Raw genomic sequence first — 21,220 nt, forward strand, 5'->3', positions numbered from 1 at the left:
GACGTGAGGTTTCAGACGGTTACAGAATAAAAACAAATATTATTGTTAGTTGAATGTTTTATTCACGCAGACAATTTTTTAAATATTTCAGGGGACAGGATATTCCTTCAAGGTAAAACACTTGATGTGTGAAACAATCATCATTAATCATTAACTCATCGTAATCATTCCAGCCATATTGATAAGAGCACCAGAGATGAGGAAAATACCAGAAAATACTGTCAGGATCTATTCTGCATGAATTAACCATACTGTCAATGGAATTAACTTACTTCTATGCCCACCAGGGCTCGCTAGAGGATCAAATCATTGCTGCCAACCCACTGCTGGAAGCTTATATGGTAATGCAACTGCGAGGCATTGTTTTGTAAGTCTATGAGGTCATGTGAAATACGTTTGTGTATTTCATTAAACCTCTGCAAAACAGTTCTGAATCATTTCCTTCTCCTTAGGGTAAATTCATTAGGATTCACTTTGGATCCACTGGAAAACTGGCCTCAGCTGATATTGAAACTTGAGTCATGTTGTTTTGAGAGTTTGAGACAAACATGTTTTTTTTAGTTGGGGTGACATTAACTGCATATTCAAAGTCAATGTTCTATGTCAAAGATCTGCTGGAAAAGTCAAGAATACCATTCCAGTTGTTCAGTCATTTCACTTAATTTCTTTGTCATCTTGGGCTATGGTTTAGACGTCTATTACATTTTCACTGGCAGCCCAAATTTTGCCTTGTTTAGGACGTCTGAGCTGTTTGGCCAGCTATTAGACGTCTTTTAACGCACAATTGTGTGATTCCCCATGTAAACTGGTGTTGTAGCTTATTGAAGATCAGCACTGTAACTGTACTTGAGCAAGAGGAGTACAAGAAAGAAAAGAAGGCATAGAATGGGAGTTCATTGACTTTGGTACATGGCTCCCTGTATTGAACTCATTGAGAAGTTTGAGTAAATTTGAGTAAAAAAACTAATTTGAGTAAAATGAATAATTCACATAATGTTTAAATTGACCTTTTGCATGTATGTGAGTGTGATTATTTCTCGAGTAGCTAATGGAGATCCTTGAGCAGGAGTGCATGTTCCCCAAGGCTACAGACACAAGCTTCAAAAACAAACTCCATGATCAAATCTTGGCAAAACCCAAGCATTCCAGAAGCCCAAGCCTGCCAAAGATACACCGGTGGACTACAACATTGTTGGCTCTTTGGACAAAAACAAGGACCCACTGAACGAATCAGTCGTGCAACTCTATATGCAGTCAATTAGTTAAGTTGACTAACTTTATTAAAGGTGCATGAATTGAAGGCTGAAGTTGAAGCTGAACGGAGACGTGCTGCTAAAGCACGCTGTTAAAGGTTTGCAAGTATGAGAGAAGAGTGAAGGAGCTCACCTACCTACTTCCTATCTGTGCAGGGGAATCAAAAGATTTAACAATTGACAGTGCTGGATGGGATTTTAAACCATTTCAACTTTACAGAGGAAGAAGAACGTGACCAGACTGCGGGATCAGGTCGACAAGCTCCAGCTGAAAGTGAAGGCCTACAAGCGTCAGGCTGAGGAAGCTGTGAGTGATGATTCTTTGTCATGGTTTTCCTTTCAAAGCTTTATAGGGAAAAACGTTCATAGCCACTCAGAAACTCGTTCGGCTTGCGAATCCTTTTGAGCATTCTGGTTTGCTGAGGGCGCATGTTCTTAACAAAATGGCATAAGTTAGCAAAGTGGATACATTCACTAAATGGCACCTTCACTTCTATGTCAAGTCAAGTCATCTTCATTTAGCGCTTTTAACAATGTAGATTTCAAAGCGGCTTTACAGAGATAAACGGATAATTTAAGGTAACAGATTGTTTTGGCTTTATAGCGGTTCTTGAATAAAGATATTTTCCAGCTAAAGGTAGTTTTGATTGATTCACTTCTGTTGCAACGATCATTAGTTATTAAATTAGAGGCCGCTAAGACGACACCGTTCTTTCTAAACAGACTTTAAACTGATGGCGCTCACGTGCGCATTAAGAATTAATTCTATAGTTATGCGCATTTGAATATATGTGCGCAGGTTTGTAATTCCCTACAAACCAAGCCTTAAACTACTTGTCTGGCCTTAAAAATTTTGATACAGAATTGTATCACTTCAGGGTAGATACGCGAAACCGAAATTACCCCGACAACGCTTTATCAGTAGAGTGGTAAAGGGATCCTCCATAGGGAGAGGCTAGTTGGAACTTCAGCACTGCGTTGTCATCGGGTCCAGGCGGAGGTCCTTCGTCAGATCTGGATACGGCCTGGAACGAATTATAACATCAGGATTCATGGAAAGTGTTCCCAGTTCCGGCTGACCTAATCTATGCAGCCTAACATTGAATTATAGAAGTCAATAATGTATTATGTGTATGCTAGGTCAAAGAGATGGGTCTTTAATCTAGTTTTGAACTGACAGAGTGTGTCTGCTTCCCGGACAATGGTAGGAAGACTGTTCCAAGGTTTTGGTGCTAAATAGGAAAAGTCAGCTAGCCACATTATTTACCACATAAACAATCCAAGGTTAGTAACAGTAGTTCATAAATATCTAAAAATGTATAAATATATATTAAAACAATACAATGAACAAATTAATAAAAATATGAAAATAAATATGTTAATAACTAAACTGTTTTTCTCTTCTTTTCTTTACAGGGCAAGAAAGCAGCTGAGTAAAAGCCTCAAGCCTAGAACACCACAGGAAGTAATAATAAAATATGATTACTTGCAATTGTTTTACTGCTGTAATAAAAACCTGCTGTTCTCTTTCATTATCAAATACATATTTCTGGAGTAAAAAATTTAAATCCATACCAAGTTGACGTGAAAAATATGAATGTCTTTATCTCACCAATTCTCTTATAAACATCTCCCAGAAGTGAATGACACAATATGATACAAAGTTAGCCTTTCTTGATAGATTTGTGCCATCTGTACAAAATGAAGTGATATGGAAGACCGCAGAAAGGGAGGAAAACCCCTTTCACAAAGTGTACAAACATCTGCAGAACAACAAAATTAAAAACAAACAAAAGAATAATTAAAACATTCCTATTCACATAATTAAATTCAATGTAACACTGAGAGAATTGTACATAAAGACAATAGTATAAATACTCTTATTGGCATTAAATAATTCTGTTTGAACACTCATTGCTCACATACAAACATTAAGCCGATATTCAAAGACAAGCCTGAATCAAAGTCATCCAAAGAAAGCGGCTCAACACTGATTTCATGCTCTCCTTACACTAATTCAGTAGCGCTCACTTGCATTTCAGCGTAGTTGACAGAATTCAAAGTATTGCTCAAGCCATTACGATACAAAACACGTCAAGCGAAACCCTTTCAGAATCTCGGCCCAGTCTGATTCATTTGGAAGTACAGTTGTTTTGGAAGTGTGACCACATTAAAAGATGAAATGCCACCAACTCATTTTTTTTTTGTCTGGGTTGACCTTTGTTATAGATAATCAAAGAAAGGCAACAAAACATCTGCGATAAAAACCAAAACATCTCAATAAAAGCATGAAAGCGTCTCAAAATTCACACTCGATACATTTCGCAAGCAATATACACAACGTATCTTTTAAATTAAACTAAAAAAAAAAAAAATACATATCGACCCTTCGATAGCATCTATGAACTCAATGAGAACATAAAATTGGTCCATCGAATGGCCTTCCAGTAAATGTCCTGAAATCATTATTAGGTTTAATAGCAGTTATCATTTTTCCCAGCATGCAGCAGGACAGCAAGACATCAGCTTGCATTCCATTTCATTAAAACACACTGAACTAGACCGACTCAGTGTGGAATAACCATATTTACATCAAAGAATTTAAAATCATTTGAGTGCCTTTCTAAAGACAGAATCGGTAGAACATGTATAGTAAAACCCATACTGAATGCTAAAGGACGTGCGCGGGCGAGTCTGAAGAGAAATCACCCCAAAATCACAGACAAATTAAAAACCCACAAATTATAAAAAGAAAATGAAGGCTATTTGTAGGAACACTGGATTTTTTGCATTGTTACATTACTGTACATTTACTGAATTACAGTAAATAAATAAAAAAGGGTGTTGAACAATTGCTAAAATATTGTTTCCCCCACATTATGGTAATGAGAATAAAGTTTTTTTATGAAGGGTATTTGTAGTAACCATGTGGATTTTTTTGCATTGATACATTATGTTCATGTATTATTTTTACTGAATTACAGTAAAAACATTTAAATAATCACAAATTAAGGCAGTGCTAAATTTTTTCCACATTACGGTAATGAGAATAAAGTTTTTTTTTTTCATTACGGTAATGAGAATTGTAAGGAAAATGTGCTTTATTATTTTTTAAAATCTTAATGGTCCTCAAAATAGGCTTAATTTTCTTTTTCAAATTTTCAGTTTGTTTTGATTTTGGGTGAAAAAACGAATGGTTGCCAGGTTTCATGACATTGACCCTTATGCTGTAAACCAAAGTCAAGTTAACATTCAATACCGTGACTTTCTTCAGCATTCATTCAGGGTCACTCAAATCCACGTCCAATGCTATTATTGGTCCTTTTGGACAAGTGCGCCAAGGCACTGTTGGGTAACAAACCAGGCAGCAGTTTTATTCACAATATATGCCCTTAAAACATTCGACAAAGCTGTGAATAAACACGAAGCGAAATCAAATTATTTTTCTTTTTTCCTAAACGAAGCAGTTTGCGATAATACGGCATTCTCTTTTGGCAAGGAAGCCTTGGAACAAAATATTTCAATGAAAGCTGTGTGTCCCCCGCGTTTGAGCATCCACATACATCAGGGTTTGGCACTAAATCCAGAACAAAGCAAGACTCAAATAAACACTCAATGCGAGATTGTGATCATAACCGTCAAAACTTGTGTCGTGTTTCAGTCTTTCGAAACGAACCAGGTCCTTTCCTGTTTTGGGATTTGGCAAGCAAAAATACTTCACGGCAGCAGAAAGGTTGTTGTTGCTTTTTTGTGTGTTTCCCCAAATTGTAAAGGTGAACGATTTAAGACAGTTTTGTTTTTTTTAGATCTGCAGAATGTCAGGGGTTACTAAAACACTTTTCCCCATCATGCTCTGCTGTAACGGCACACAGCTGGAATGCACCTCACGATGAGAAAGAGAGCTGGATAATCAGAAGGATGTCAGGAGAGGACCGGAGCGTCGTACGGATGAGGGACAGGAACACCAAAGGCAGTGGGACTCAGATTACGATCGTAGAATGAGGTAAAGCGACAATAACTGAATCCAGAGCAGAACTCCCATGGGACAGTGTAAAGAGTGAGCGCTGCCACACTCAGACGTGTTCTCCTGCGGGAAACAGAGGACGTTCAGGTCAACATTCACTATAAACTCACTATCACAATGCCATGCTGTTTGTTGCTGGTCTCTAGGCTGTTGCTATGCAGTTTTAAAGTGTTCCAAGTGGGTTTAGTGCATTGCAATGCGGTTGCTTGAATGTCCTTGTCAGTTGCTAGCACAATGTTATGAGGTTGCTAGGGTGTTATGGGGTATATTCCAGGATGTTGCTATATGTTTTTTCGGAATTATTATGTGTTATTATGAATTATTTGGAATATTATGTGACATGTGATGTTGCTATGCCGTTGCTTTAGTGTTCTTGGTGGTTACTAGGACAATGTTATGAGGTTGTTAGGGTGTTCTGCATTATTTCCAAGCTGTTGCTATGTGGTTGCTTGAGTATTCTTGGTGGTTGCTAGGACAATGTTATGAGGTTGTTAGGGTGTTCTGTGTGGTTGCTAGGATGTTGCTATGTGGTTGCTCAAGTGTTCCTGTTAGTTGCTAGGACAATGTTATGAGGTTGTTAGGGTGTTCTGCATGGTTGCCAGGATGCTTCTATGATGTTGCTTGAGTGTTCTTGGTGGTTGCAAGGATGTTGCTATGTGGTTGCTCTAGTTTAGTTGCTAGGACAATGTTATGAGGTTGTTAAGGTGTTCTGGGTGGTTGCCAGGATGTTGCTATGTGGTTGCTCTAGTTTAGTTGCTAGGACAATGTTATGAGGTTGTTAGGGTGTTCTGCATGGTTGCCAGGATGCTGTTATGTGGTTGCTCTAGTTTAGTTGCTAGGACAATGTTATGAGGTTGTTAAGGTGTTCTGGGTGGTTGCCAGGATGTTGCTATGTGGTTGCTCTAGTTTAGTTGCTAGGACAATGTTATGAGGTTGTTAGGGTGTTCTGCATGGTTGCCAGGATGCTGTTATGTGGTTGCTCTAGTTTAGTTGCTAGGACAATGTTATGAGGTTGTTAAGGTGTTCTGGGTGGTTGCCAGGATGTTGCTATGTGGTTGCTCTAGTTTAGTTGCTAGGACAATGTTATGAGGTTGTTAGGGTGTTCTGCATGATTGCCAGGATGCTGCTATGTGGTTGCTCTAGTTTAGTTGCTAGGACAATGTTATGAGGTTGTTAAGGTGTTCTGGGTGGTTGCCAGGATGTTGCTATGTGGTTGCTCTAGTTTAGTTGCTAGGACAATGTTATGAGGTTGTTAGGGTGTTCTGCATGGTTGCCAGGATGCTGCTATGTGGTTGCTCTAGTTTAGTTGCTAGGACAATGTTATGAGGTTGTTAAGGTGTTCTGGGTGGTTGCCAGGATGTTGCTATGTGGTTGCTCTAGTTTAGTTGCTAGGACAATGTTATGAGGTTGTTAGGGTGTTCTGCATGGTTGCCAGGATGCTGTTATGTGGTTGCTTGAGTGTTCTTGGTGGTTGCTATACTTTTATGAGGTTGTTAGTGTGTTCTGGGTGGTTGCCGGGATGTTGCTATGTGGTTGCTGTAGTTTACCTGGTAGTTGCTAGGAAAATTTTATGAGATTGCTAGGATGTTCTGGGTTGCTATGTAGTTTCTAGGGTGTTCTGGGTGGTAGGCAAGATGTTGCTATGTGGTTGCTAGGGTGCAGTTACATTATAAAAATCATCTTTACAAAATATCAACTAAAGAAGCAAACAAACAGTGTTTGATCCGAGCAACAGACAGCGCTTCACCTCTGAGTTGTAGTCGAAGCATTTGTCAGGTCCTTTCCGATAGCGGGCAGAATTTAACACATCACACGGGTTCTCTTCTTGAGCTGGAGAAGAAAGCATTAAGGAAACGCCACAAGCTCTGTCTGTCATCCATCCATCAATCAAACAGAAAACAAAAGCGAGTGTGAGTATTTGAGGGTTAAAAGCAGGTCTGTTGGTGAAGCTCTGTGAGCAGGGGATCATGGGAAGGAAGGATACACTTTGTTCTGACAGGCAGGAGTTTCTCGATCTCGCAAGAGCTGCAGGGCAGCGTCTCAGCCACCACAAACAACAGGTTCGTGTTTTCTATACGCTTGGCGTGGAACAACCTGACGGAAAGAGTGTTTGTGTTCAGAAAAGTGTGTTCAAATGCACAAAGGACTGTTTGCACACAAACACACACCTGGAGCAGTTCCCACAGTCCTGCAGCACGTTGAAGGAGTTGGTGGTGTTGGTGAAGTAGAACTGACTGTGAACCGTCACGCAGCTGCTGCTCCCTTTACTGTCCGAACTCTCAGCCCAGGCGTCTGCTAGAAAACGGTAATGCAATCCCAGAATGCTCAAAGCTCATTTATAAATGTATTCTATGAATTATCAAGAGAAAATGTCTATTTAAAATCTGTGTGCTGTAGTTTTGAGTTTGGAGTATTGCTTCATTAGTTTAGGAACATGTTAATAATATTTGTGCGATGCACCTTGTTGCTTTCCTTGAGTGTTTCAGATGTTGAATTATGGTTAGAATGCGGCTTTAAGCCTCGTGCACACCGGGGCGATTATCGCACGTGCTTATCGCCGACGTTTAACGCCTCGTGACTAAACAAGGGGCGCCAATGTGAGTCTTCACACCGATGCACAAAACGCCAGGCGTAAAAGCGCAATAAAAAAACAAAAACATCTTGGGTTAGTTTTTTTGGTTTGACACGCCACATTAAAAACTGGCAGACCAATGAAATTGGAGCTTTTGTTCATGTGCCTGAAGCTGCTGAAGTTACAATATCGCCGTCTTTTCTGTCATCTTTGCTCATTCAATAGAAAAATAATTTCTTCATAACTGGAGCTGTTGCCGCTGCAGCTTGAAATATCCATGTTCTTTTTGCCAGTTAACAAAAAGTGTGTGAATGGTTTTGACAAGCACGTAAATACTGGCTATCTTCTTCTTCTGTGTGACAAGCGAGTGTCAGAAGCATAAAGTTGCGCAGCGCCACCTTGTGTACCGGGGTGTTTCTGTTTTTCAATAAGTGCCATCTACTGTCAGGGAGTGAATTTGCAAGTACTAGGCGCATCGCCAGTGAAAATCGCTTGAGTATGAACACAAAGACACGTTGAAAACCGGTTTGAAAAACGCTGGCGATAAGCGCGAGCGATAATCGTCCCGGTTTGCACGAGGCTTTAGAAGGTCCTGCTGAGGAAAAACTTCTCCAACCAGCCACACCAGCCTGACCTGTTGAAGATGCTTTTTTTTAACAATGTGACAAAATCAGAGAAACGCAAACCTGTGGTGAACCAGCTGCTGTAGATAAGTCCATACAGGGACTGCTGGAGAACAGACCTGAAAGAGACCAGCGACATAAACGCATGAGTATCTGAAACAATGTTATCAAGGCATGGATTTCACTTTCTTATGACGTAACATGTATATCTAATGAATTTTGCTCTCGTTCTCGTGAACGTTCTCCAGATGTACTCACCATGCTGCTGCTGACGTCCACCAGGCCAGACTGAGGAAATCAGCAATGGAGGGCTAATGACAAAAAATACTTTTAATACCAAAACACTGCTGCATTTGATCAGTTTCCCTATATGAGATTCAAATGGACTGCAGCACCATAAACGAATCAATTGAACATGAACAAATGAGTTTCTCACCACATAGAATCCTCTGTGTGCGGCTCCCGTGTGGCTGCTGGCCGTCGGCTCACAGGCCGACTGAAACTGGAAGGTCTGATGGCGGGCGTAGATTGAGTTGTTGTAGAGGGCGAACATCAGGTAGGGGTCGACCTCGCCGAAGAACAGCCCCACCTGAGACAGACGAGGACATAAAGACGTGCTTATTGATATATTAAAGGGGACATATCATGAAAATCTGACTTTTTCCGTGTTTAAGTGCTATAATCGGGTCCCCTATGCATCCTCCAACCTAGGAAACGTAAAAAGTGACAACCCAGCAACTTCGTTTTGGTAAGCCTTTCTCTGCAAGCATGTCAAAAATTAGCTCATCAGATTTTTCTACACTTCTGACGTCGGAAGGGGATCTTATTATAATATTACTGCCCCTTAATCTGCACGTTTCCACCCACGGCGCCAACATTTGAGTTAAGCAAAGAGACAACGGTGTAATCAGTTGCATGCCATATAACCAAACCAAAGCATGCCATATAATGAATCATGATTAATGTGTAGCTAACACAAATTGAACAAATTGAATTGGAGTATACTACAATCTAAATGTTTCATATTATAAAAATAAAAATATATATCGTCGCTGTCGGGCAGAAACCTTTTATAACCGTATTTCATCATTTTTTTGAGGTTTTCCCCCATAAATCATAACCTTTTACGGCCGTCTGTTGATTTTGCAAACATTTTACCAATGAAAAGTATTAAAAAGAGCTTGTGATTAAAGCTTGTAACTCCATTGGTTCCTCAAACTGGCAGTCAAACAACCTCATAACTCCACCCCGCTTCTGTCGTGAATGAAGTGCCACACACATTTTGGGACTGTCTCTGCTTGTTTGTATTCAAGGAGCAGAGATGTGTCTTAGTCTAGCATTTGTCGTCGAGTCATAGCCAGTAATGTATTCATTATGAATTATGAATGTGTAGCACTTAATCTTTAATAACATGAGATTTTGGCCAAATAACAGAAAAAACTGAGCATCCGCATAGCTACAATAAACTATATTAAACGTAATACGATGCACTTACTGCCTCACATGCGGCCGTTCTAATGATGAACATAACACATATGTCGGAAATTCTCAGAAATTTGCTGGTCTAAAACCTAAAATATTATTTTTGGTGTTTTGGAGCATCTACCTTTTTCCAGTGATCTCTCTGATTGGACATCACCAGGAAACCTCCATCATCGATCAGGTAACACAGCAAATCCTGAAACACACATTCAAAACCAGATCAACCAACACGTGCACAGCCAATAGGATCTGTTATCATGAGTGTGCAGGTTTTCTCACATCGCTGTTCACTTCACAGTCCATCTCACAGGATCTGGACGGGCCGCACTGCACAACACAAACATGAAGTTACAACATCTCACCACACTCATGCCAGGACAGATGAACATAATGTGAGAAGGGTGACGTTTTTCTTCCATAATTCCTCTTCTCCAAAATCGTACCTTATGTGAGGACTGTCTGCTGTCTGATACGTTGCTGGCGAGGATCTTGAACTTGTCGACCCAGGCCTCAAAATCCAGCTTAACACCGACCACTAATAACAGGAACACACGGTGAGTAGAGTTAGAGTACAATGTGATTTTAAACCTCCACCTTAATGATTTATCAGCTTTGTGTCAAATCGTTTTTTTCTGAGAAACACACCAGCAGGCCTCATGGTTTTGCCTCCGATCACGACCTCCACAGCGGTGGTGACCAGAATCCCCACAGTGCCGTTCTCTGAGATTAACAGATCATCCATTGCTAGACACAAACATCAGAGTCAAAGGGATGAAAATCACCCATACTTAATGTATAAAGTCAACAGGAAATCAAAATGGACTTTATTTAGTGTCTTAACAAATGTTCCTGGTTTTATTGCACATGTCTTTATAATCTTTTGTAATTACTTGCAACTTTTATTTTCTCATTGAATATCCTTACGATCAGAAATATGTCACATTATGAAAGATAAATCGGTTCCGGACACCGTTTTATAGTTGACTCAATGTGATGCTTTTACGGTTGGAAGTTTTACAATAGCGGTTAAACAAAATGGGCTCATATCTACTGAACAGGGTGGCTAATAATTGATTTAATGATGATTAAAATAAAATGATATTTAATGAACAAAAAATATATAAATTTTCATAACATTTACTCAAAAAAAATTATTATCTAAATATTCTAATATTAATTTAATTGATTCAATAAAATTGTACAATTATTGTAAAATAAATTCTAAATATTTAAGATAAAGTTTAGTAGAAAACTGTAATTTGGCATACTGTGGATACCAGTATATTTTGCAGCAGAGACAGCTATTGTTATAAACTAAAAAACATATTATCCATAGGTTGATTTATTGGTCTGCCACTTTTTGCTTAGTGTTTGTAATTTATTGGGCTCACAGGCTCGTGTTGGCGCTCTGAAGATGTAGCCTTTGTTGTCCAGACTGCGACGGAAGAAATTTGAGTTCAGAGGCTCGGGGTCTTCGTCCCATGATTCAGCAGCCCTGAAACACACACACACACACATATTATAAGGAAGCCTCCAGTAATTGTGATGTCATTACAGTACCAGCAGTGCCGTCACTCACATGTTGGGGTAAACGCGAGTGACGCCTCCATTGGTGGACGCGAACAGCGCCAGGAAGCCGTACCTGCAGAAATCAGATTGTACTGAACAGCTGAAAAGCATTCAAAGTAAATCAACAGACTCTGACGGGTCTGATCTTACGTGTTGAGGTCTTTGTTCTGCCAAACGCGTGTGGCGAGCTGCCAGAGGATCATAGAATCCAAGATCAGGTTATGAATGAGTCCCTGATCACCTGTGAGCACGGTTAAAAACATGAAATTATGAGATTCTCACAGTTAATAAATATAGTCTTCACATTTAAGATAGCGAGAAAATATTAAATTGTGCATTATGACTTAGTTTTAGTTCATGAGGATTTTGTTATTAGTTACTGCAAATATATTACTAGCTGTAATATTAAGTAATTAATGCTGTAATATGTAGCCATTTGCTGTAATATTTAGAAATCAATATGTATTAATCAATATAGTCATATTTCATATTATTTAATAGTAATACTATTTAGTAATAATTGCTGAAATATTTAGTGATTAATACTGTACTATTTAATTAGAGCTGTAATATTTAGAAATAAATGCTGAAATATGAATTAATAAATAGTGTAATATTTATTTATCAATGCTGTAATATTTAATTAGAGCTGCATATTTAGTAATCAATGATTTAATATTGTAATATTTAATTGGAGCTGTAATATTTAGTAATCAATACTGTAATATTTAGTGATCAATACTGAAATATTTAATAATAAATGCTGTCATATTAAATTATTACTGTAACATTTAATTTGAGCTGTATAGTAATACATGTTGTTATTTATTTAGAGCAGTGATATTTAGTGATTAATAGTGTAATATTTTATTAAATCTGTATATTTAATAATAAATGCTGTTATATTTAATTAGAGCTGTAATATTTAGTAATCAATACGGTAATATATAGTGATCAATAGTGTAATATTTAATTAAAGCTGTATATTTAATAATAAACACTGTAATACTTAATAATCATTACTGTAATATTTAGAGCTGTTTATTTAGTAATAAATGCTGTTATATTTAATTAGAGCTGTAATATTTAGTCATCAATATTATATTTATCAGAACTGTATATTTAGTAATAAATGCTGTAATATTTAATAATGAATGCTGTAATATTTGAATTATCAGAGGACAAAAAACTAACTGTTGCTATCATGTTTTATTATAGATCTGTAATGCTCAATAATAAGTGCTGTAATATGTAATAATCATTGCTGGTGTCGACACGTTCTCAGGTCTGGAGGTGAAGGTTACTCACAGTCTTCAGATTCAGGTGAAATCTCCACCATCAGAGACAGGAAGTTCGCCAGGAACTGTGTGTTATTCTCAGCCAACTGCAGACGCTTGCAGTATTCTCTACAGAAAGAGAGAGTCAGTGAGCGCCCATACATACACACAATAATATTTAACAGTGGAAGTATCATAATGGATCTATGTGCACAAACCTGGGGGCCAGAAACACATGACCGGCGGACTCAAAGGAGTTCGGCAGCAGAGACTGTAAATCTGAGAGAAGGCATGAGAGATTATTGAGGATGAAACAGCAGGATCACTAATCTTACACAAGACATCATCCGTATTAAAGGAAACACTCACACTGCAGCTGTAGCATGACATCGCTGAGATCAGCCTGGATGTAATATTCATTGTACGGAGGAAGTACCAGACCCAGACTGCAGGGGGCGACACGTGAAAACAACCAATGAGTTCAGAATGTTTAACGTCAAACTGTACGATCAGAACAGCCCAATCGACTCATACCTGTAATCAGTGTCGTTAATTGGTGTCCAGGAGTAAATGCGTATGACATCATCAATGTAGCGCTGCAAGAAAAACATTTCATTATCAGACATCAGGGTTTTAATGGTGTATTGATGGCGCGTTCACTAAGATGTAGCAGAGCTCTTCCAATCTGCGGTATTATTGTTAGATTTCAAAAGTAAACGGCTCTCTCGCCATTCTATGTATGTCTCAAATAGAAGTGCACTAAAAAAATTCAATTTAGTGCACTTAAATAGTGTGTACTGCACACTATTTCTGATGGATTTTTGAAGTATGCATCTTTGCTTTTCCAGTTATTGTTAGTAAATGTTTTGCACTCTTGAGAAACTTGTCATTCGCTCTAAAAATGTTTGCGATTCACTAAAACTTTGCGTTCGGTAGAAAAACTTTCGAGTTTTTGCGAGCGAACACAAAGGTTCTGAGAGCGAATGCAAAGTTTATTGGGGGAACGCAGTTTTTGAGAGCGAACGTGAAAGTTTTGCAAGCAAGCGCAAAGTTTCTCAGGGGAAGCAACAGTTTTGACAACGATCGCAAAGTTTCTTGGGGAACAAAGGTTTTATGAGCGAACGCAAAGTTTATTGGGGGAATGCAAAACTTTTGCGAGAGAAAGCAAAAGCATTTAAATTTTTATTTTCCGTTAATTTAGGGATTATTTCAAATTACTTTTATTTTAACAACAAAATTTATCTAGATTCTAAAATTTTCACAAAGACATTTTAAGGGTTTTAAGATGTAATTTTATGTAAAAACTGGAGTACAAAATGCTATTGCATATTTGGGTCATAACGCAATTATGCAAATTGGGATGCCGCTAATTAATGACATCGTTTAGGGCATCATAGACATAGACATCTGAAATTTAAAACTGTAATTTTGAGCCATATATAGAAAGTCATGTCCCAGATATGACACATGTCCTAGTTTCATCTGACACATTAATTGCACACACTTGCCTCGTCCAATGATTTAATTAGAGTTTTGATCGTCATTTCTCCTGATCGGCCATCAATCATTTGCCGACGAATCTGAAGAGGATCAAAAGCAGGCGTTAGAACGTTATCCATGAGCTCCTGCTGATTGAACATACATTATCAGACAAATGATTCAGCCAAACGTCATATTTAACACATGAAGTGAGTGTGCCGGTGCCGCCCACTCTGAAAACAATGATTCATTTCTTATGAACAACAGAGAAAGATGCGAGTTCATTTGAGGACAATCAGAACGGTAGATCAGTAAAGACCTCCTGTTTACTACTGTCTTCTACTTCTGCATCCAGGAAGTCCAGTGTCACCGGCTCTGGCAAATCCTCTTCCTGCAATGAGACAAACATCAGCGCAAACCAGGGTTATTATCGTTGACTAAAACTAAAACCATTTAAAAAAAATCGTTACTTAAAAAAATAAACGGGAACTGAAATATATATTTTTTTTTTCCCAGCAAGTTGCCAAAGCAACATATCTATTTTAATTTTAAGTACTAAAATAAAACTATATCGATATATTTAAAAAATAATCAAATAAAAATGACAAAAACTCACAACACAATTACTAAAACTATACATCAAATTAAAATGAAACTGAAATAACACTGAGACAAACACACAATCACGAGCATGATGAATCTCACGAAACCCGTCAAGAACATATCTGGGACATAATGCATTCCCCAAAACAATACAAAATACAAAAATGGGCTGTTGGGGCATTGTGTTCATGAAAATGAAATTATTAAAAGACAAATGAGCGTGATTGTTTAGTCCTTTCGGTTTGCACACAGACAATCAGAGTCTCACTCGAGGCTGCAGGTTCGGATGCATGAGCACGTATCCATTTGGGTCAATGGCGAAGATGTATCCGTTTGCTCCCAGCTACACACAGAGAACGAGAAAAACAGTCTGTGATGATGTTTCCTGTTTCCCGTAGTGGAGGGATAAAAGACTAGTTGTTATACAATAAATAATAATACAGTTACAATATACTGTATGATACCAATCAACAATTGCAACTGAGACATACACAAAATTGCTAATATTAAAGGTAGGGTAGGTCAGAATTGTCTAAAAAAAACTTTTATTCAAATTTGTTTAAACTGTCTTTATATACCAATGCATAATTAAAATGTAAGTACTCTGATAAAAAGAGTATAAAAATCGAGTGACTCTAGACCGTTTAATCTTCATTAAACACAGCTCATTAATTCCATTCACTCCCACCTAAAAACGGTGTGCGCGACTGCGCGCACGTGGGCAGAGCCAGTAATAGCGGCGGTAGTCATGGCGACGGAGAGTGACAGTCGCGCAAGCCAATCCTGTGATTCGTCCCGAATGGAAATAATGAGCTGTGTTTAATGAAGATTAAACGGTCTAGAGTCACTCGATTTTTATACTCTTTTTATCAGAGTACTTACATTTTAATTATGCATTGATATATATAGAAAGTTTAATCAAATTTGGTAAAAAGTTTTTATATAAATCCTACCTACCCTACCTTTAAATGCCATGATAAAATGGTCATCTTTAACATGAAGGTGTTGGAGCAAACACACTTTTACTGATTGGACAAACATTTCATATAATATAATATATGTTTTATCTGTTATACATTTTTTATAACCTCCTTAACCATATTTAGAAAAACACACTAATAATATGTTTACAATATAATAAAAATGTATGTTTACAATGTAACATAATCAAATATTGTTATATCAGTAACATACATTTGAGAAAAAAAAATCATTAACCACATTTACAAAAAAAATTACATATAAATGTATAAATACATTTAACTAATAAATGTCTATACTGTAATATGATTAATATATATTTAATCAGTTACACAATTTAAAAACCTCACTAACCACATTTAGAAAAATCTATATTAATAATATACATTATGTTTGCAATATATATAAATTAATATATGTTTATAATGTGATATAATAAATTATTTTTTTTTAAATTAAAATATGTATTATCACAAATATTAAAAAACTTAACCATTTAAGTTAACCATCAGTTTATAATAATATATTATTAATGATAAAATATGAAAACCTCATTAACCACATTTAGAAAAACATTAACAACATAATATTATATAATATAAAAGACATCATTTAAATAACAATATAATATAATATAAAAGTGTTAATATGTTAATGTGGTAACATCTAACCTTTTTTATTAATTGAGTTTTTCTCTTAATAAAAACAAAAAACATCTAACCTTTTTTATTAAGAGAAAGACATCAATAAATCGACCTAAAAACTAATAGGTAAAAGTAGCTCAAGATAACCCTTGCAGGGTTGTGAGTGTAGAAGACTTCACCTTGTATTGTGGCGTGAGTCTCTTCAGCTCATCCAGATGAACGTCGACCCCCATCACCCCTAAAAGCAGCTGATTCTGAACACACAAACATTCCCTTCAATGATCTGCACACAGCAGAGTTCAGCGCGATGACGATCCATCAGTAATCGAGCGTCACCTGAGAGTTTCCGTCTATGGTGAGGTTGAAGACCGGCATCGTCCCCGTCACCACCAGCCCCAAACCCTGTGAGCCAAACAGAAACGGACCAAATGTTATAGTACGACGGACCCGGAGCGGCCCATATGTCTCAGAGGCAGCAGGCGGGTCGAGCGACTCTCACCAGAGCGTCCTGATAGACGTTGGTCCATTGCACCTGCTTGGCACTTCTGCCTGCCAGAACCATGGGGCGGCCCAGTACGTCCAGATACTCCTGTGACACACATTCATTCAAGCATTTTACCTTCCTGAAAATACCACCATTTGTGTTTGAATTAAGGCTGAGTGATTTGGCCAAATAAAATACAATTTCTAAAATTATTAAAATAACAATCTATACATCTTGATATTTTCGAATATATGGTATATATCAATATCTGAAGTAGCTTCATTATTCATATGTGTGTTTTGGGCGTAACGTGAAATTAACCAATCAGAGCGTCCTCTCACATTCCCTTTAAGAGCAGGCGCGCTTGTTCCATGGCGGATTGATATTATAATGGCGGATTTGAAAGGTTTTGAATGAACTTACATGATGGTAAAGGTGATTTCGCAGTCTTCAGAAATGTGTTTCCTGGTTCATGACGGACAATTCACTTTGTCCGCTGTCCTTATATACCTATGTGTCTTGCTATTATTAATCAAACAGGTTTGATCCGTCATTACAACAATTAGCCTGAATAATTTGGGTAAATGTGTAAGATTTATGCCTATTTTTTCACATCTTCATGGACACCACAATTTTTTCCCTCGTGTGGTAATATTTTTCTTTGTAATAATGTATGGTTTGCAAAAATATGAACTACTGTGTGTCTGTGTATAGATGAGAGAAGCAAAGTGTATGTGCGTTGTGCACACGCTACATTATGGCCAAGCATGCGCCCTTTAAATAGCATCTGAATAACGCGCCACTGACTTTAGACTAGGTTTTTCCTGGTCAGTGGCGGAGATGTTTTCTGAAACTGCAGAATAGCACTAGGGAACGTTTGCGCCGGAACACGCCTCCTCTTTTCGCTGAACCGCCACGCGAGCGCAAGTTCATTCCCTAATTTACCGACGTGCGTCTGTGGAGGGAAAAGTCCGCTGTGCGTCGGGTGCAAAATAGGAATCATACATGCGTCGTTGTACAAAGTCAATTGTGCTGGGTGCAAGATATGGCCCTTAAAATGACTTGTTGCTCTCATAGTTGCAAATTGTTAAACAAAGAACATTTTTGCGTGAAGCACAGATGTTGTATAAAGTCAGTTACAAAATTAACTGAAATAAACTGATTCACTAAAACTTTAAACTCAAATGTTGTTTGCTACTGAATTTTAAATCAATTTGAATCACACTATTAAAGAGTCGCTGATTTGTGAGTTGCGAGACAACATTTTTGAGTGAAGCACATATGTCGTGTCAAACAAATCGATTCGTTGAAATGGACACTTTGATCTGATTCACAGAAATGTTTGAGTTAAGCACGTCAAATTAACAAATGAGTTAACAATTGATTAAATTAAACACTTTTTCACTGAAACGAATCAAATGCATAAATCAACTCACTGACTGAATTGTGAATCAGTTTGAATCATACCATTAAAGTGTTTTGTTTCTCATATACTCGCGAGACAACAAACATTTTTGAGTGAAGCACGTCATATAAACAAATCAGGTACAAGTCGATTAACTGAAACACTTTTTCACTGAAACGAATCAAATGTAACAACTAAATTGTAAATCAGTTTGAATCATTCAAAGTGTTTTGTTACTTGTGGGCTGCGAGATTCTGGGCGGAATTGATTCGTAACAAATCAGTTTGAACACTTTTGAACTCATTCACAGAAATTAATCAGATTTACCAGCTCTAACATTGATTTTGCTACTGAATTTTTAATCAGTTTTCAATTACACTATTAAAGTGTCTCATATTTGCGGGTTACGACGGAATGAATAATCGTGTAAAAAAGCCTCTTGTCTTTAGTAACCTTAACTAAATAAACCAAGGCGCATGAAAATCATAAAATCATTTACAATGTTGCTTAATTTGATATTGCCAGCCATAACAGAAAAGAAAAAAAACTTGCACACATTAATGTGTGTGTGTGTAACTCACCTGGGTGTTAATCCTTATAGCGCAGATGGAGCGGATCTCAAAATAGTATCCTGCCGAGACAGAGAGACACTTAGTGAGATGTCACATGTCATTTCTGTATATTTCAACATGCATCATCATATAAATCTACTTATATTATCATAGTGAGGACAGATATTTGTTTTTTCAGGAAGATGTCGCATTTTTACAAGGAAAAATCTCCACTAGCATCTCCTCCAGTTGAGCATGTGTCTCACCCTTATTAGCACATGCGATCCACTGCAGCGGAGTGACATCATAATTGTGCTGCCCCACCGAGAACGTGAACACACGGACCTGCAGATGCCATCACATATCCCACAATTACCCCGGCAAATTAGACAGGAAACAAGCTGTTTCACTGGAGGAAAGGGCTAATTATGAGGAACACACACTTCCAGAAGACAACAGCAGAGCAGAAACACAAGACGCTCAACACACAATGAAGATATAAATCATAACATGTCAAGAAAGTGATGATCAGACCGTCTTATTGGGCCAGTTGTACTGCTCGAAGATGTCCTGAGCTCGGTCCTCCCCTCCGTCAGTAAACAACATGATGATTTTATTGCAGTTGGCTCGAGGAACATTCGTCTTCTGTGTGAGAACGAGAAACGGATAGAGAGAAGATTACAACACTGTGTCCGAACCAAAAGAGCAAGCAACAAATCACATCTCTTTAATCAAATGAGCCGTGATTTTGTCGAGGTCTGGTTTCTTCTATTGCGTCAAGCTGGGTAGCTCCGCCCACGGTGAAATCTCATTGGTCCAAATTCTCACAAAATGCAGGTGTGTGTTAAAGAGATATTCTGGGCTCTGTACAAGTTCAGCTCAATCTGCAGCATTTGTGGAGTGATTTTTTACAAACTTAAATTCCAAAACCGGTGTAAGCAGACTTTAAAGCCAATATAAGAGTAAATCATTATTTTTGTATAGTCATATTAGGGTTTATGGCATTGAATTATAGCAATGAAGTTGTGAAATGGATATAACAATGGCGAGTGAGTGATTTTCTGCACTAAAATCGTGTTACCACTCATATTGTTCACGTCTTTTGGTTGTATTATTGAAATAGTGAGTATTTATATAAGTCATATATTCCGCCACAAATGCTGTCGATGAACTTCTCGTGTAAATTGTGTTCAGACTCACGTTGAGCAGCTGGTTGAAGGCGAAGTGAAAGCCGGATTTGTAATCGGTGGTTCCTTTGGCCTGCATCTGCTGCACAGCCTCTTTAAAGATCTTTTTGTTGCGTACATTCGCCTGAACCAGGTGCCTAAAGCAGGGCACCACTGCCTCGGCCTTCTCATTGAACTACCACAGAACGAGAGAGGAAATACAGCTCAAGTAAATGTACAGGTTCATGAATTATATATAATTTAAAAAAAAGAATAAACAGTGAATATTTAAAGGAACACAACACCTTTTTGGGACTTTAGCTCATTCACCGTATCTCCCAGAGTTAGATAAGTCCTTACATACCCTTCTAATCTCCGTGCGTGCCGTAACTGTCTGACACACCCACCGCTAGCCTAGCTTAGCACAAAGACTGGAGGTAAACGGCTCCAGCTAGCATACTGATCGAAATAAGTGACAAAATAACGGCAACATTTTCCTATTGTTGTTGTGACGGAGTGAATAGCGTAACACTGAGCGAACTCTCGGCTTCTCAGGTGCTGCAAGCAAATCACTCAGAGCAAATCATGCTTCACCTTCTGAGAATATAGTTAAGAATAATAGTTCCCAGTATGTATACGGTTAGAAGATGGCTGTGTCTCACGTGACCTTGTTATTTGTATACGTCGCTGTGACTATACAAATCACAACATGTAAATAGGAAAATGTTGGTGTTATTTTGTCACTTATTGGGAGCAGTATGCTAGCTGGAGCAGTTTACCTCCAGTCTTTGTGCTAAGCTAGGCTAGCGGTGGGTGTGTTAGACAGAGTTACGGCACGCACGGAGATGAAAAGAGTATGTATGGACTTATCTAACTCTGGGGGATATGGTGAATAAGCTAAAGTCGGCGTGTTCCTTTAACACATAACTAACTTAGTAGCCTTACATAACAGTTTTTGTATTCTATTATATCTGCACAAATTTCAAGAATATTTAATCAAAAGTGCACTGCTAAAAAAAACAGCCTAGGCTGGTTGGCTGGTCTTAGCTGGTTTAAGCTGGAAGTACCTGGTTTAAGCTGATCTCCCAGGCTGGCCAAGCCTGGTGT

General features: G+C 38.0%; 1 protein-coding gene across 2 annotated transcripts in view; it reads right to left on the reverse strand.

The window, feature by feature from the left end:
* Window positions 1-2,821: 2,821 nt before the first annotated feature.
* cacna2d2b (calcium channel, voltage-dependent, alpha 2/delta subunit 2b) overlaps window positions 2,822-21,220 on the reverse strand; it is a 29,340-nt gene continuing 10,941 nt past the window's right edge. Inside the window, exons 11-38 of one of the 2 annotated variants that reach the window (XM_079594164.1) lie at window positions 20,148-20,309; window positions 19,482-19,592; window positions 19,214-19,292; window positions 18,978-19,027; window positions 17,007-17,096; window positions 16,844-16,909; window positions 16,687-16,761; window positions 15,151-15,225; window positions 14,599-14,670; window positions 14,309-14,380; window positions 13,335-13,396; window positions 13,170-13,246; window positions 13,019-13,079; window positions 12,832-12,929; window positions 11,674-11,764; window positions 11,534-11,596; window positions 11,346-11,449; window positions 10,600-10,698; window positions 10,398-10,489; window positions 10,234-10,281; window positions 10,079-10,150; window positions 8,909-9,061; window positions 8,731-8,783; window positions 8,536-8,591; window positions 7,446-7,572; window positions 7,262-7,371; window positions 7,025-7,107; window positions 2,822-5,340 (exon numbers count right to left, since the gene is read on the reverse strand). In XM_079594164.1, the coding sequence (XP_079450290.1) occupies window positions 5,239-5,340; window positions 7,025-7,107; window positions 7,262-7,371; window positions 7,446-7,572; window positions 8,536-8,591; window positions 8,731-8,783; window positions 8,909-9,061; window positions 10,079-10,150; window positions 10,234-10,281; window positions 10,398-10,489; window positions 10,600-10,698; window positions 11,346-11,449; window positions 11,534-11,596; window positions 11,674-11,764; window positions 12,832-12,929; window positions 13,019-13,079; window positions 13,170-13,246; window positions 13,335-13,396; window positions 14,309-14,380; window positions 14,599-14,670; window positions 15,151-15,225; window positions 16,687-16,761; window positions 16,844-16,909; window positions 17,007-17,096; window positions 18,978-19,027; window positions 19,214-19,292; window positions 19,482-19,592; window positions 20,148-20,309 (2,403 nt within the window). In that variant the 3' untranslated portion in view covers window positions 2,822-5,238. The remainder of the gene's footprint in view (window positions 5,341-7,024; window positions 7,108-7,261; window positions 7,372-7,445; window positions 7,573-8,535; window positions 8,592-8,730; window positions 8,784-8,908; window positions 9,062-10,078; window positions 10,151-10,233; window positions 10,282-10,397; window positions 10,490-10,599; window positions 10,699-11,345; window positions 11,450-11,533; window positions 11,597-11,673; window positions 11,765-12,831; window positions 12,930-13,018; window positions 13,080-13,169; window positions 13,247-13,334; window positions 13,397-14,308; window positions 14,381-14,598; window positions 14,671-15,150; window positions 15,226-16,686; window positions 16,762-16,843; window positions 16,910-17,006; window positions 17,097-18,977; window positions 19,028-19,213; window positions 19,293-19,481; window positions 19,593-20,147; window positions 20,310-21,220) is intronic. The other variant, XM_079594165.1, reaches the window with a different exon arrangement.

This window comes from Phoxinus phoxinus, assembly GCF_949152265.1.
Source record: "Phoxinus phoxinus genome assembly, chromosome: 20".
NCBI classification, from domain to species: Eukaryota; Metazoa; Chordata; class Actinopteri; order Cypriniformes; family Leuciscidae; genus Phoxinus; species Phoxinus phoxinus.